We start from the raw sequence: 14,817 nt of genomic DNA, 5'->3' as shown, positions 1-14,817 counted from the left end.
GGCTCTGTGCACGATTACAGCGCCAACTAGCGTCCACAACTTTGTGGGCTCTGTCACATTGACATTTAGGTCGTATATTTGTGAAAAAATATTGAAATGCAAAAATAACAAATATTTTCAACTAATAAATTGTTGTGATACCACGATTTGGGTGGAAAAAAGGTTTTGAAATAATTTTGGTCATTCAAATCAAATGAGGTAAGTCCAAAAAGTGTGTTTAATTTTGATTGTGTCAGGGTTTGTTTACTTTATTTATAGTTGTAGTTTTACAGTAAAACAAAAAGAAAAAGCTGCTTTAACGGTTTCATTATATAACAGTAAATATATTTAAATGTTCCTGTATCACTAGTAATAAATTAAATATCGTTTTCAGATCGAAATGAGTATTGTTTTGAAGACCGGGTTTGTGAGTTTTACAATATCAAATTCCAACCACAAACCGTATTTAAAGGAAAGTTGTTGGTATTGGCTGGACAAGTCCGAGATGTAGAAGAATTAAGAACAAAACAAGGGCAGAGTTCAATAATTCACGCTCTCATCATAAGGCAAACATCTGTGCACAACAACTACTGTGACTCATTTTTGTACTACCACGTTGTATAGTCTAGTTATTTCCAAATTGTAAACGGCTATTAAACCAGCCCTATCGAAAAACAGTCCACTCTTTTATTTAAGTTCCCAGTAGGACCCTATTCATGCGATTAATTAATGATATTAAAATGTAATAAGTAGAATCGCTTTGCCATTGACAGATACATCTGATGACAGAGCTTACATTATTTCTACTTTTGACCACCATGAGCGCTGCGATCGATTATGTTACCCCCACCTAGTACTTCGCACCCAGCGAATAGGAGCAGTGGCGGGGCAAGACCTAAATTTGATGTGGGCAAGACAGATTTCGCGAGGCCTTGTTCTGTGGCGACCTGAAGACGGATTTTATGAAATAATAAAAAAAACGGGTCAATGGTCTATTCATTGACAGTTTCTGATTTCTTGATTCAGTGATTATTTTTAAAGGAATTTTGCGCCAAAGAATAATGTTTGTCACTTAAAACCGTGTTGTTGCTTAATTTTGTGTCTGATTATGGCTGAATTTGTTTGGAAAAAAAAAATTTAAATACATTGTTTAGCTATCAATAATTTATCCTACTAATATTATAAATGCGAAAGTTTGGATGTCATGATGTCTGGATGTTTGGATGTCTGGATGTCTGTTACTTTTTCACGCAAAAACTACTGAACGGATTTTGTTGAAACTTTACAGTATTACGGTTTATAACCCAGATTAACATTATAGGCTATAATTTATGACGATCTGTGACATACCTACTAAATTTCACGCGGGTGAAACCGCGGGCAAAAGCTAGTATTTAATAGTATTTAAAAGTTGAATTTGACATGTGAGCAAAATTTTTGATGCGCGAGGCCCCTTGTTCCGCGAGGCCGTAAGCGGTGGCCCACGTCGCCTACGCCTTACGCCGCCACTGTATAGGAGTCTCTAATCCATATCTGTGATAGGAGTAGTAGAGTACTTATTATTATTCTGTGGTAGTAGGTACCTACGTATGCATTAAATTTTTGCTACTGCCATCTTTCTTATTTATTGACTACAAGTAACTTTTGATCTTGATTTGAGTTGATCCAACTCATCAAATCTATTAGTGCCAAAATAGTGGTCAAAAGTGAATAAAATATTTTGATTTGATTTGATATAGGTCTAGCGCTGAACTCAGGGCCGTAGGTATTGGTGCGGCCCGGAAGGGGTAATTTTGTGACAGTCAACTTCAGCGCGACTTCAGCTGGGATGCGCGCCGTGAATACTCGACGTCAAAATGTATGGGCAAAATCGATAAAATGGCGTGATAACCGCTTCTCGCGACGCGCATCCTAGGCTTACAATTTGTATAGTTCCAAAATATTGAACTGTCCTATGCATGACATTGACAGTGGGGCGCCACCGTCAATACCGGATCGCTAGTTCCGATTTTTGCCATGTTGGAAACCATATAGTTGAACGATGGTAGCGCCCCCCTGTCATTGAGTTTGGCGGGACAGTTCAGCGTGGGTCATCTATATGCCATGTTGGCCGTGTCGTGATCATATTGTCAATGTCACCCCTAACGTACCGTTAACGCCAATTGGAGCTTATAATGGGGAATATGAGGGCTATAGATTCAAAAGCGCCTCTGTCCAGTTTTTTATTTTTTACACAATATAACTAAAACCTGTTGCGGCTACTACAGCAAGACTTTATTTAATAATTAGATTTCATTTGATGTTAAATCATCTAAACTTTAATAAAATTCCATTATCTGAAAGCATAGTTAACGTTATTTTTTATTATTTTTAGTTTTAATTTGGATAGAGTAGGTTTTGCTTCTAAACGTTGGATAGAGGCGGTTTTGCATTGTATTAATATGGATAGAGGCGGTTTTGGTTTCACATAACCTGGCCTTGTGGATGGTATTATGCGTTACTGTCAAGAAGTACTAGTATGGCTAAAGTAATCAAATGGGTGTGAAATCAGAAAACATTTTATTAAATGTTTTTATTAGTCTAAAAAATTTAACAACAGTATTATTTAAGTAATATGAAATATTCGAATGCTGACTGACTTTTATGAATTTTAATATAAAATTGTCTTGATACACTTTATCCGCCTTGGAAAAAAATGCTTGGTGAAATTTTCTTATGTCTTGAGGATTTAAATCGTTGCATTTTAGTTTACCCAATTTTTTATGTACACAATTTTTTATATCATTTATATTCGGTGGTCTTTTAGCAGAATACCTGTAATATAAAAAAACGGTTAATTTAATGTATTTGAAATAAAAGTAAAATTTATTATTCACAATTACATGTCAGCACAATTAAAATAACATAAAGATATACAATAAAATATTTTTTAATTCTTTTGGCAGTGACATTTTTTTAAATCTATATAAATAATAAAATAAATTTAAAAGAGTTTATATTATTTTTATGCATTCACAGTGCAATTTTTGTAAGTATAGGAAAAATGTGATAGTGTTAAAAGAGTAAAATTTTCTGTTAAGTTAAACAATCATCATAATAAATCTTAAAGCAAGAGTGACGTTCGGCGCGATATTGTTGCTTGGTCATTACGGTATTGACCCGTCCATTACATCTTCTCATACAAAACATGGTCAGGGAAACTTACCTTGCACGCTTTTGCACGTTACGTTTCCATTGTTTTTCATTGCGGATCCGTTTCTTCCTTTATTATCCTGCACTGAAGCAATATTAATTTCCATTTTGCGTTCTTTTACTATTAAAAATCAACAAAATAACGGGACGAAATGTTCAACAAACAACACGCGGACGCCATTACAGTTACTAACACAGCCCGGCTCTGTGATTGGTCGAGGCGGGATACAAGCGCTTTTGTTACTAGATTAAATAATAGAGACGTTTTTGCACCTCACCGCGAATTTCAAATTGAATTTAGTATGGAATATAGACGGTTTTGCACATATATAACTATGTGAGGTCATAGACTAACATGCAATGTGTTGCCAATAATCTAAAAATGTGTTGGATAAAAAACTGGACAGAGGCGCTTTTGAATCTATAGCCCTCATATAGAACTAAAAAGTTCATTAATCCCCGTTATATTAGGATTTTATTTTTAACGTAATGGGGATTAATAAACTTTTTAGTTCATTATTCCCCATTTTAAAGCTCCAATTAGAAGTAAAGTAGGCAAAGGTAACTCTCATTCAACCGTATAAGTGACGTCATCACATATTTTTTCGTTTTAATTTTTTTTCTCAGAAATAAAGCAAAAAAAAATATGAAAAAAATATATTAGTACTCAGAACAGGAAAATAAAGAAATGGTATTTTTGTTTTAGGGTCTTGTTCATTTCGAAATATGACAACATTTCAGAACAAAGTGAATCCCCGTTGACGGGGATTGTCAACGGGGAATAGTGGAAGCCTAATTTTTCAATGAATCACTTTTAGGCCAGTAGAATTAAACACAAAAATTGATTAAATCGGAAATAATTCCTACAAAAGATTTTTTTGCTTTAATGGCTTCATTGGTTGCCCATTAAGACTATCCTAAGTTTTCGACTTTGACGGAGTTGTGCTTAAGTGGTGGGGGCCCCCGAAAGGGGCGTATTTTCGGTTTTCCGGTTATACCGCGTAAAGGACTTACCCTATCGAAAAGTGGTCTTCATGACGGTTAAAGGGCACTTAATCTTGCATTGAATAAGACCAAATTCATATGTTTTGGACAAACCGTTCTCGCGCTAAAGTTCGGCTAAGTAGAAAATATACGTATAATTAGTGACCCTCTCCACGTCCAATGGCTTGTTACCCACATGCTTCCAAGCCTTGTAAAGGGTCGCCTTAACCAGTGTAACCCTAACAAGGCTCACGAGTTTGATTCGCTTATCCTTGTTTGTCCCAGCCGTTCCTTAACTGCGGTTGCTGCACCTCTTCCTGGCACTCTCCTGAACGACTCTGTGTTACCTAATGTGGCTGCCCCTCTTCCTTGTACCCTCCTGTACGATTTCATTGCTTAGCCATATGCCTGGTCCAAGGTTCGACGCCACAAAATCAACTTCGTAGGAGTGAAAATAGTTTAAATACTATTTCCCGTGCTTGCAACATTTTTCTTTACTGCTTCGCCTCTATTAGTCGTAGAGTGATTGTATATATCCTATAGCCTTCCTCAATGTATGAGCTATTCAACACAAAAATAATGATTTCAATCAAACTAGTAATTCTTAAGATTAGCGCGTTCAAACAAACAAACAAAAAACTCTTCAGCGTTTTAATATGAACTTGTTGTTGTTGATTTTTGGCGTCGAACCTTAGACCAGGGCCATACGGCTAGGCAACGTAGACATGCAGGAGGATACAAGGAAGAGGGGCAGCCACAGTAGGTAACACAGAGTCGTTCAGGTGAGTGCCAGGAAGAGGTGCAGCAACCGCAGTTAAGGAACGGCTGGGACGAACAAGGATAGGCGCATCAAGCTCGTAAGCCTTGATAGGGTTACACTGGTTAAGGTGGCCCTTTTCAAGACTTGGAAGCCTGTGGGTAACAAACCATTGGACGTGGAGAGGGTCATTAATTATACGTATATTTTCTACTTTGCCGAACTTTAGCGCGAGAACGGTTTGTCCAAAACATATGAATTTGGCCTTATTCAATGCAGGATTAAGTGCCCTTCAACCGTCATGAAGACCACTTTTTGATAGGGTAAGTCCTTTACGCGGTATAACCGGATAACCGAAAAAATGCCCCTTTCGGGGGCCCCCACCACTTAAGCACAACTCCGTCGAAGTCGAAAACTTAGGAGAGTCTTAATGGGCAACCAATGAAGCCATTAAAACAATAAAATCTTTTGTAGGAATTATTTCCGATTTAAAAGCTAATTCTACTGGACTATTTCATTATAATGTGATTATAACGTCTGTCCATTCTCGTGTAGATCCTAGAATAACTTATTTCTCATGTAAAGTGAATGTGTGGTTTTTATTGAGAAATTTAAATGTTCTTTAAAGTTATTACCTCTTTTACTAGCTGATGTCTCAAAAAATAGAAACCTTGGGAAAGAGAATGGAGTAAGGGAAGCATCTTTAAATAAATAAAAACAACCAACTATTATAAATATAATAATATTTATTTTCTTCTGACGAGTCATTTTACAAATTAACAAAATTTCTCCGCGCCTTTTTCACTATATTTACAAATGTACTTGGACGCGGAGGAGATCTATGTACAAACAGACACGCGGGCCAGTCGACTATAGTGAACATATAAAATTAAGAAGTCATTTCAATAGGAAAGAAAACAAGAATTTCAGTGGTTTTATAGTAAAACATAAAATCAACAGTATGAAAATAATCTCAAAGTACGTAGAATAACTTTAAACAATACCAGAGATCAAGATTTGAAAAAAGCACTGGAGATCACAATTTTAATATTCAACATTTACAATTTCCATTTCTCTAGTGCTTATTTCTACACGTTCATCGAAAACAAAAATTTTATCGACAATAACAAGTCTAAATAACAAAAGTACAATCAAAAAGTATCAGCACGACTCAATTTAAACAACTTATTATCAATAGTGTTCCGCTACATAACGTAGGCAAATGAGCCGTCGACATAGTATGTTCGCTGACCGCCACCGCGGGAGTAAAAGCTGTGAAACCCCTAAAACGCGGTTCCAAGCCGACCTGCGGTCATTCCTGCGGTCGCGTCGACTGGCCTTGCGGTATAGACCGCAAATCAAATTCGAGTTATCCATACCCTTAATTAAACAGTCAGATTCTACTATCAGTATACTCTTGAGAGCTTCAAGGTGATACGGATATCGTGTGACGTTTCCTTAAAAATACGAGACTCTAAAATACATTATTGCTCCAACACTCTTGCTGAAGTGACTGTATAATAAATTATTATGCGTTTCCATCTAAATCGAGGCCTTTAATGTATATCTATTTGAGTGCGTGTAGTTTTTAAAAGTGCACAGTCCAAAACCGAATGCAGTGAAAAAAATGTAAAATAAACGTACCACTAAGGTATTCCCCGTTATTGTGGTCTTTTTTGTGAAAGACACAAGAATCACAGTTATTTTATTTATAATAAATTGAAATTTATTTGAAGATTTTATTGTTTTAGCCATCAAATATTATTGTGTTTAATGACAATCAAATCTTTCTTTAAGGTGCGAAGTTACACATTATTTTATGTTTTGTTTGAAGATCAAAAATACTGTATAATTTCAAACAACAGATACTTTGGGCTAGCATCTACAAAAATGTAGTTTCTGAGCTACGGTCTAAGTTCTGCACTGCTTTTGTGTTATGTATAGTGGTTACAGCTAAAGAGGCTTGAAATCAAAATAATTTAAACATTTGGTGCGATACTATTTAATACGAAAATCTGGATTATCAGTCCAAACGGCCTTTCTGTGCCTCACATAACAAAACAATTTGTAATATCGCAAGCTGATCACGTTAGACGTGCAACGGAGCCGTGGATCACATGTGATTCATGACCAAAAGGCCCAGAACACACGGAGAAACGCAACTGCAACGAAACCCTTTTGAAACCAGTTTCAACCATTTTCCACAAACGCTGCAACTACAATCATTTCGGTTTTCTTTGAGAACAGACGTCTGTAAAATTAGTTCTTCGAGAGCGAGAGTAACTTTTAGCACAAATGTAATGTTTTTTGTTCGTCGTCAGCTATTTTGTACAAAAGAAGCCAAATCCGATGAATGAAACGCAACGCGAGTTTCCTGCACGACGGTTTCAATGCGACTTGTTTACAACGCGTTTTAAACCGGTTTCAAACTACACTCGCAAGCAAAAATATGAAATCACCCTATTTATTCCGAGCGATCATAAGAACTAAATGACTAATAGAAGATCAATAAAAATGGCACCATTTTAAAGGTGACATTATAAACTTTAAATTGATACCATAGATACATATAATACATAGTCATTCAGTTCTTAAGACCGCTCGGAACACAAAGGGGTGATTCCATACTATTGCTCGTAAGTATAGTCGCGTTAAGTGTGGTCTCTCAACCGACGCTATGGCAGAAACTTATGCAACTCAAAAGTAACTAGAAGTTGCAGTTGCGTTTCACTGTGTGTTCTGGGCCAAACTGTGTGGAGTGTTTATATAGTATGTACCGCGTTTATTTTAACACCAGCGTGTTTGAGATGCAAGTCAGCGCACGTGCACGCTCAGCCATAGCACGAGCTTGCGTCGGCGCGCGTCGTGCAAGGCCGCGTGCGTGGCGCGTGCACCAGCCAGCGCGCCGGGCCGGTAGAGCCTTAGCGGCCGGAAGGATAGCAGCCTCAAATCGCTGCTCAGCTGGCATTCCGAATGATCGTGAAGTCGCGGCGGCTTCCGGCGCTGGTGGTGCGAGTGAGGCGGTGCACTGCCTGGTGCGACGTTTAGAACGTAGCCGCCGCATTTTCGCGCGTTTCGCACTAGAAACACTGGCTTGTTCGTGCGAGCGGGAGGCGCGTCGGCTCGTGCGAATCTCTCCGCGTATAGCGACCAGGCGCACGCTCGAGCGACACCAGTGTTGCCAGCCGCCGTCGCTCGACGCTAAACAGAAAACGGACACATTGATAGGAGCGCACCAAACGGGAGAAGCTCGGCGACTTTGCTTGTAACTACAAATTGTACGCATGCATTTTTAAGCGCAACTTTATTTAATTACAATTATTTAGTCATACACATCGAATACGATTCATGCCAAGTTTTTACTTTATACAGGGAGTTAGGTAAATTATATGAGCCGACAGTAGCCCATGTTAACATGGGCATATAAATGGTATGGTGAAGTCAGAAAATTGATATCTTCATTTTAATTGTTTTAATTTTTATACAAATCTGATTTTATAAAATTTGTTTTGTATGAAAATTAAAAAAAAATGATTATATCAAACTTCTGACTTCACCATACCATTTACATACCATACTAGTGTCGGCTCATATACCCATTTACCTAACACCATGTATTACTACAATATGCGCATGCATTTCATTCTACTAATTACATACTTAGACTTGATTTTTTAAATTACATTTACTACTATGAAACACATATGATTCATGTCCAGTTGTAAGTTTGTATAAGTCTTTTTTTGTAAATTTGTAGCTATGCAAAGCAAAGTTGCCGAGCTAATTTCTAATAACATAGGAGCAGAATCGGAAATCGGATGAAATTAAAACATCGAAGACGCAAGGAATAAATAGGCATAGGAAGAAATAAGAACTTTGCATTTGTTTTGATACATTATTTAGTGGTTTTTAAAGATGACCATCTATACTAATATTATAAATGCGAAAGTAACTGTCTGTCTGTCGGTCTGACTGTCTGTCTCGCTTTTACGCCTAAACCACTGAAAGGATTTTGATGAAATTTGGCATAGAGATAGTTTGAGTCCCGGGAAAGGACATAGGATAGTTTTTATCCCGGTTTTTGAAACAGGGACGCGCGCGATAATGTTTTTCTGTGACAAACAAAATTCCACGCGGGCGTAACCGTGGGCGGAAAGCTAGTAATACAAATAAAAGCTAATTAATAAATTTAATTAACTGCTCACAAAGCAGGCACAATCTATATGAGTCACATTTGACTCACGAAAGAGAAGTTATAGTAAAAATATCATAATCAGAGATGTATTCTCAAGATTTGTTTCTAGGTTCATTACCTACGCTTATGGCGTTTCCGTATTCAGTAAATATAACTCATAAGAAATTAGGTAAACTTGGCGACACACAGACAGTATTATTTTTACATATAGACAAATGCAAAGCTCAATATTCGTATCGCAAACTATACGACTACCTAATAACAGACTCAACAATAGACAGTAAAATGAGTACAACAAGTCTTTTACAGTCAAGAATATTGTATTCAAAATCAAACAAAATCAACCCTCAAATTACCTTTCAAATCAAATTCAAAACAAAATTCAAATATTTAATAATGAAATTCGTCCTACCATTTTTTCCCGCACAAACAATAGAAAAAATATATTTATAGAAACATATCAAATTGTATTAAAAATACAATCTAATCAAGGTATTTCTTATTATCTAATACTTATATTAGTCTTATGAAATGTATAAATTATGTAAACATAAGGTCAATGACATTGGTATGAATTTTAAGCTGTAGATTATTTTATGATAAAAATTATAATGTTTTGATATTGCTTGATAAATATTTTGCTTTGCAAATAATATATTTTATCATACTGATTTACCATACATCTTTTCGAGAGAGTAAATGGCTTCTTTGAAATAAAGCATGGATCAGTCAACTGGTGGTAAAATCATCAAAATTACTATAGTTTGGTTTCAATGTTGATTCTTTTTTATGACCTGTCAAAACTACATTCTCCTACTTTGTACAGCAAACAGAAACTAATGACGTCAAGTATTTACCAAATCAATTGACATTGTAATATTACAGTCAATGAAAATGTTACTGTGTTTAAAGGGCTAAAAAGAAGTGTTTCTAGAATCCATAATGTACAGTTTCTTGCGCTGCTTCTTCTTAGCACTGGCCCATTTATTGTCTCGAAACAGTGGTAGGGTTAATACTGGGACGTGTAAAAGTGCTTTTTAAAGCCTACTTGCAATAATAAAATATATATGTACTACGAGGTCTCAGTGCGCGTGGACGCTCAAGGTCACACACGAACCAATCACAGAGCTCTATTCAACGCTGTGCGTTCGAATTGCTGCTTCAATTAAGTAAGCATCGATTGTGAATACGGGTGTTAGTTTTATGAGATGGTAAACGAGGCCCTTAATATGATTTTAATTATTTAATTTATTTAATGCAATTATTATTGAAATTTTATGGGCCCTGGCCTGAAATAAATGAATTTTATTTTTATTTTTTACTAGCTGACCCGGCGAACTCTGTTCCGCCTTAAAGGCAATAAATAAGCCATCGCAATTTTTCCTTATTTGCTCACCGTTTAGACCTACCCTGGACTACGACAAACATTTTAAAACCAAAATCAGCTCAATCGGCCCAGCCGTTCTCGAGTTTTAACCAGACTAACGAACATCAATTCATTTTTATTTATATAGATTTATTTTTTAATTTCTTCACACAAGTCTCAAAATTCATACCAACGCTGACACATATAACTAAGTATAATAAATACGTAGTTAACGTACCTGGTTGGTAGGCGAAAGTCGGCTGGCGTCGTTATTGTGTTGTGACGGCGATCGGCGGCCCTCGCCCGGCGCTTCTAGCAGCTCAAACGTCACTCGGCACTCGTCGCCGCCGTACTGTGGAAGAGAATGTTAGTGTACAAATTCAAAATTCAAAATTTATTTATTGGAAACAAGAAAATTTGTACATGAAAAAGCGTGTACGATAATAGCCGCAATAGTTTCAGAGAACTGTGGTGCGACTACTAACGCCCACTTCCGTAAAAATATTCCATAAACATACTACTTTAGGCGTGCTGTTTGAATGTGTGTGATGTGTGTATGTGTGTGGTGTGTGTATGTGTGTGGTGTGTGTATGTGTGTGGTGTGTGTATGTGTGTGGTGTGTGTATTTGTGTGTAGTAAGAGTGTGTTGGCTTTAAAAATATAGAACCCAAGTTACCCGTTTAACGGCCGAATACTGAAACACTACTCAAATCTGTCACTCAGCTGACGGGCTCCTAAATTTAAGTATCCTTCAATTTTAAATGGTATTCTCAAACGCTACTCAACGGATTTGAAGCCGTGATCAGCTAAGCAGCTCTCAAATGTTTACATAATGGCAACATTTACCAAAAAAAAGTATGTTTTCATTTACACAAATGATAACTTTACGTCTTTTATCCATTACACGCAGCATCGTTTGGTTATGTATTGTCTTTTATGGAAATATACTCAATCAACTTAACATAGAACAGTTTATTTTTAGTTTCTATTATATATAAATCTCGTTTTATCATATAAAAATTAATGCTTGCATTTTTATTTAATTAAAAAAATAATTTTAAATGTGATACATTTTATTGTTGAAATCTATTAAGTAGCGATCGTGGACCGAAACGTAACCACAATTGACATTTGTTGACAGAGCATCAAATTGACAAATCAACAACTCTTGGAAATGCTGCTATGCGATGTCCCCTTAATCCTCAGAAATAGGCATGTTTATGTAAAGCGATTTCATAGCAGCTATTTTGGTTGTTATTTCGTGTCTTCGTGCACTATACGATGCACAGTTGGCTGTTAGATGTGGAAGATATTACCTAGTACACGTTCATAACTTCCCGTTGCGTAGAACAGTAGGGTTATAATAAGTATATTTTGGTCCACTGGTTGTATGGCATTTGGTGAGGGGTTTCAAAGAGCTTCCAAATTATGAATCCAGAAACAACACCGTTTCTTTAGAGACGCGGAACCTCGCTCGGAGTTGCATGTCATTATAATAATATTTTTCAATAGCGTTCAGCCTTATTGCATTCCTGCGATTAGATCTAGGTATTTCCTCGAGGCTCGAAAGAAATGATAACGATGACACACATTATTTACCACTATTTTGGTCGATTTAGGTATAAGAATAGGATTTAAGATACCGCGCAAGCACTCTCAAATTTAACAGCTGCTTAAGACGATTTGACAGTTGTTTGAGTAATGCTTAGCGTTGAATGGCGTTTCAGTATGCGAAAATTCATTTAAGTGGAGTTTGAGTGCAACTTAATTTGAGAGGTGCTTAAAAATTGAGAACTGCTCAGATATTGTTTTGAGTATGCGAAATGTAAGTTTAGGAGCTGCTTAACTATTTGAGAAGCCGTCAAATATTTAAATGGCGTTTCAGTATTCGGCCGTAAGAGATTTTCAATCTCCTGATAAGTGAGCGTATGAAGCCATTTATCAATCACAATTTTACATTCACGCAAGGTAAGTTTGTAGATGTTGAGAACTGAGAGAAAGTTGTTAACATTTAAAAAATCCAAGATATTATTGAAGCCATGATAGCCGAACGGTGAAGGGGTTACACTGGCCGACTCGTCATCCAAGGAACGAGGGTTCGATCACCGCCGCAAGACTATTGTAGTGAGCCCACTCGTGACACAAGCATATTAAAATTTAGCTTAGTACGAGGGGCTAACGGGACTATTAGTAATTTGTGCGACTATCTAAACGGGCGAAGATTGGGATAGAAACTAGTAAACTATATGACATCATCACTTTAAGAGCAAGATTCTCTATAATGTAAATGGCAAATGCTGCCTACATTAGATATTGGGGAATTTTGCGAGGGATGACGAATGGAAGGAGACATGGCCTCAAGGTCAACAAAAAGGCGTTGGGGCAAGTTATGCTCGAAGTTTGATCGAATTCTGCTAGCGAATCAGAAGTGAGGAGATATCCGTCGGTGACCCAAAGTAATCGCAGCCCGCTAATAGAATCACACAGCTCGTAGACCTGATGGTTTATAAGGCAAAAAATTCTCGGGTGGCGACAGAATCGGTCGCAGGAAGCATCTGGCTAGCAGAGGTAGCAATTAACTAACAAGTCTACTGTTGTTGATACTCACGACTTTAACAAGGAACGCGTTGTGGTCGTGTCGCAGATATCTGGCAGCTCATACCGTCCCGGGCGCACAGCTCAGCGGCGCGCACTGACCACGGCTCCGACACACAGTGCTACACTTAGCTACAAGTCTAGCGCATAATTGAAATCGCCTGAGGTATGAGAACAACAGCACTGTGGCAAACCGAACCTCTTTGTTTTTGATATTTTTTATTTTTCTTTAACAATTCTGTTTTTGACTGCTGTCTTGATCGTAGTGTCTTAGCAACGGTACGAAATAAACGCGAAGTAAATTTACTTGAATATTTTTCACTCTTTTGCACGGCCAAAACTCTGATCCCTCACTGTCTTCAACAAGCAACATCTTAGCCCAGCTGATGTGCTTCAGACTGCTGTGACATCAAGTCACCCCTCCCGTGCTACTTCCATACCTCAGTTATGCACTAAACCTCTACCTAGTTGCGGCTCTGATGTGATATCTAGTGTACTCACGACTTTGGCTCCATTATTCGGCACCAGGAATTTTGCCTACTTAGGTAAATACGACTGCGAGACAGTTAGCTACTTAGTTGTGGCTCTGATGTAGTGTCTAAAGCCCGGTCTGCGAGCGCGTAGAATTTCGTCCAATGACCCCAAGCTACCCATCCTTATCGCTCGCGCGTAATTATATTGCTGTCGCGACTGTGCGACGGGCGCCCGCAGTGAGTGTGCGAGCGCGACAGCAACATAATTACGCGCGAGCGATGATGGGTAGCTTGGGGTCATTGGACAAAATTCTACGTGCTCGCAGACCAGACTATAGTATACTCACTGGGGTTTTGCTACCTAGCTACAACAGCAGTGAGGACCTCGGGCCCTAGTTTTTTTTGCGGCATCTAACGAATATTTGCACCTAAATCTTGCTCTAGCAAACATCACAAGTATACTCACGACTTTAACAAGGAACGCGTTGTGGTCGTGTCGCAGATATCTGGCAGCTCGGCGCACGTATCCCAGCGGCCCGCGCATACCGTCCCGGGCGCACAGCTCAGCGGCGCGCACTGACCACGGCTCCGACACACAGTGCTACACTTAGCTACAAGTCTAGCGCATAATTGAAATCGCCTGAGGTATGAGAACAACAGCACTGTGGCAAACCGAACCTCTTTGTTTTTGATATTTTTTATTTTTCTTTAAGAATTCTGTTTTTGACTGCTGTCTTGATCGTAGTGTCTTAGCAACGGTACGAAATAAACGCGAAGTAAATTTACTTGAATATTTTTCACTCTTTTGCACGGCCAAAACTCAGATCCCTCACTGTCTTCAACAAGCACCATCTTAGCCCAGCTGATGTGCTTCAGACTGCTGTGACATCAAGTCACCCCTCCCGTGCTACTTCCATACCTCAGTTATGCACTAAACCTCTACCTAGTTGCGGCTTTGATGTGATATCTAGTGTACTCACGACTTTGGCTCCATTATTAGGCACCAGGATTTTCGCCTACTTAGGTAAATACGACTGCGAGACAGTTAGCTACTTAGCTGTGGCTCTGGTGTAGTGTCTAAAGCCCGGTCTGTGAGCGCGTAGTTTTGTCCAATGACCCCAAGCTACCCATCCTTATCGCTCGCGCGTAATTATATTGCTGTCGCGACTGTGAGACGCGCGCCCGCAGTGAGTGTGCGAGCGCGACAGCAACGGAACACAAAGCTTGGGGTCATTGGACAAAATTCTACGTGCTCGCAGACCAGACTATAGTATAC

At 38.2% G+C, this 14,817-nt stretch overlaps 1 protein-coding gene and 1 long non-coding RNA gene across 2 annotated transcripts; one reads left to right on the top strand and one right to left on the bottom strand.

The window, feature by feature from the left end:
- LOC135084860 (uncharacterized) lies at positions 1–656 on the top strand. The gene is made up of 2 exons (XR_010259953.1): positions 1–198; positions 374–656. It is a non-coding gene; the product is annotated as an uncharacterized LOC135084860 (long non-coding RNA).
- A 4,982-nt stretch (positions 657–5,638) lies between these two features.
- On the bottom strand, positions 5,639–14,569 carry LOC135084937 (uncharacterized). Its single transcript, XM_063979694.1, has 3 exons — positions 14,008–14,569; positions 10,712–10,825; positions 5,639–8,113 (listed from the first exon to the last, which is right to left on the bottom strand). The coding sequence occupies exons 1-3, from the start codon at positions 14,083–14,085 to the stop codon at positions 7,727–7,729; spliced, it is 579 nt and encodes a 192-aa protein (XP_063835764.1). The 5' UTR covers positions 14,086–14,569; the 3' UTR covers positions 5,639–7,726.
- Between the last annotated feature and the right edge of the window lie 248 nt (positions 14,570–14,817).

This window comes from Ostrinia nubilalis, chromosome 27 (assembly GCF_963855985.1).
Source record: "Ostrinia nubilalis chromosome 27, ilOstNubi1.1, whole genome shotgun sequence".
Lineage (NCBI taxonomy): Eukaryota > Metazoa > Arthropoda > Insecta > Lepidoptera > Crambidae > Ostrinia > Ostrinia nubilalis.
The sequence above is the reverse complement of the archived record's forward strand: the minus strand, read 5'-3'. Positions and strand labels throughout refer to the sequence as shown.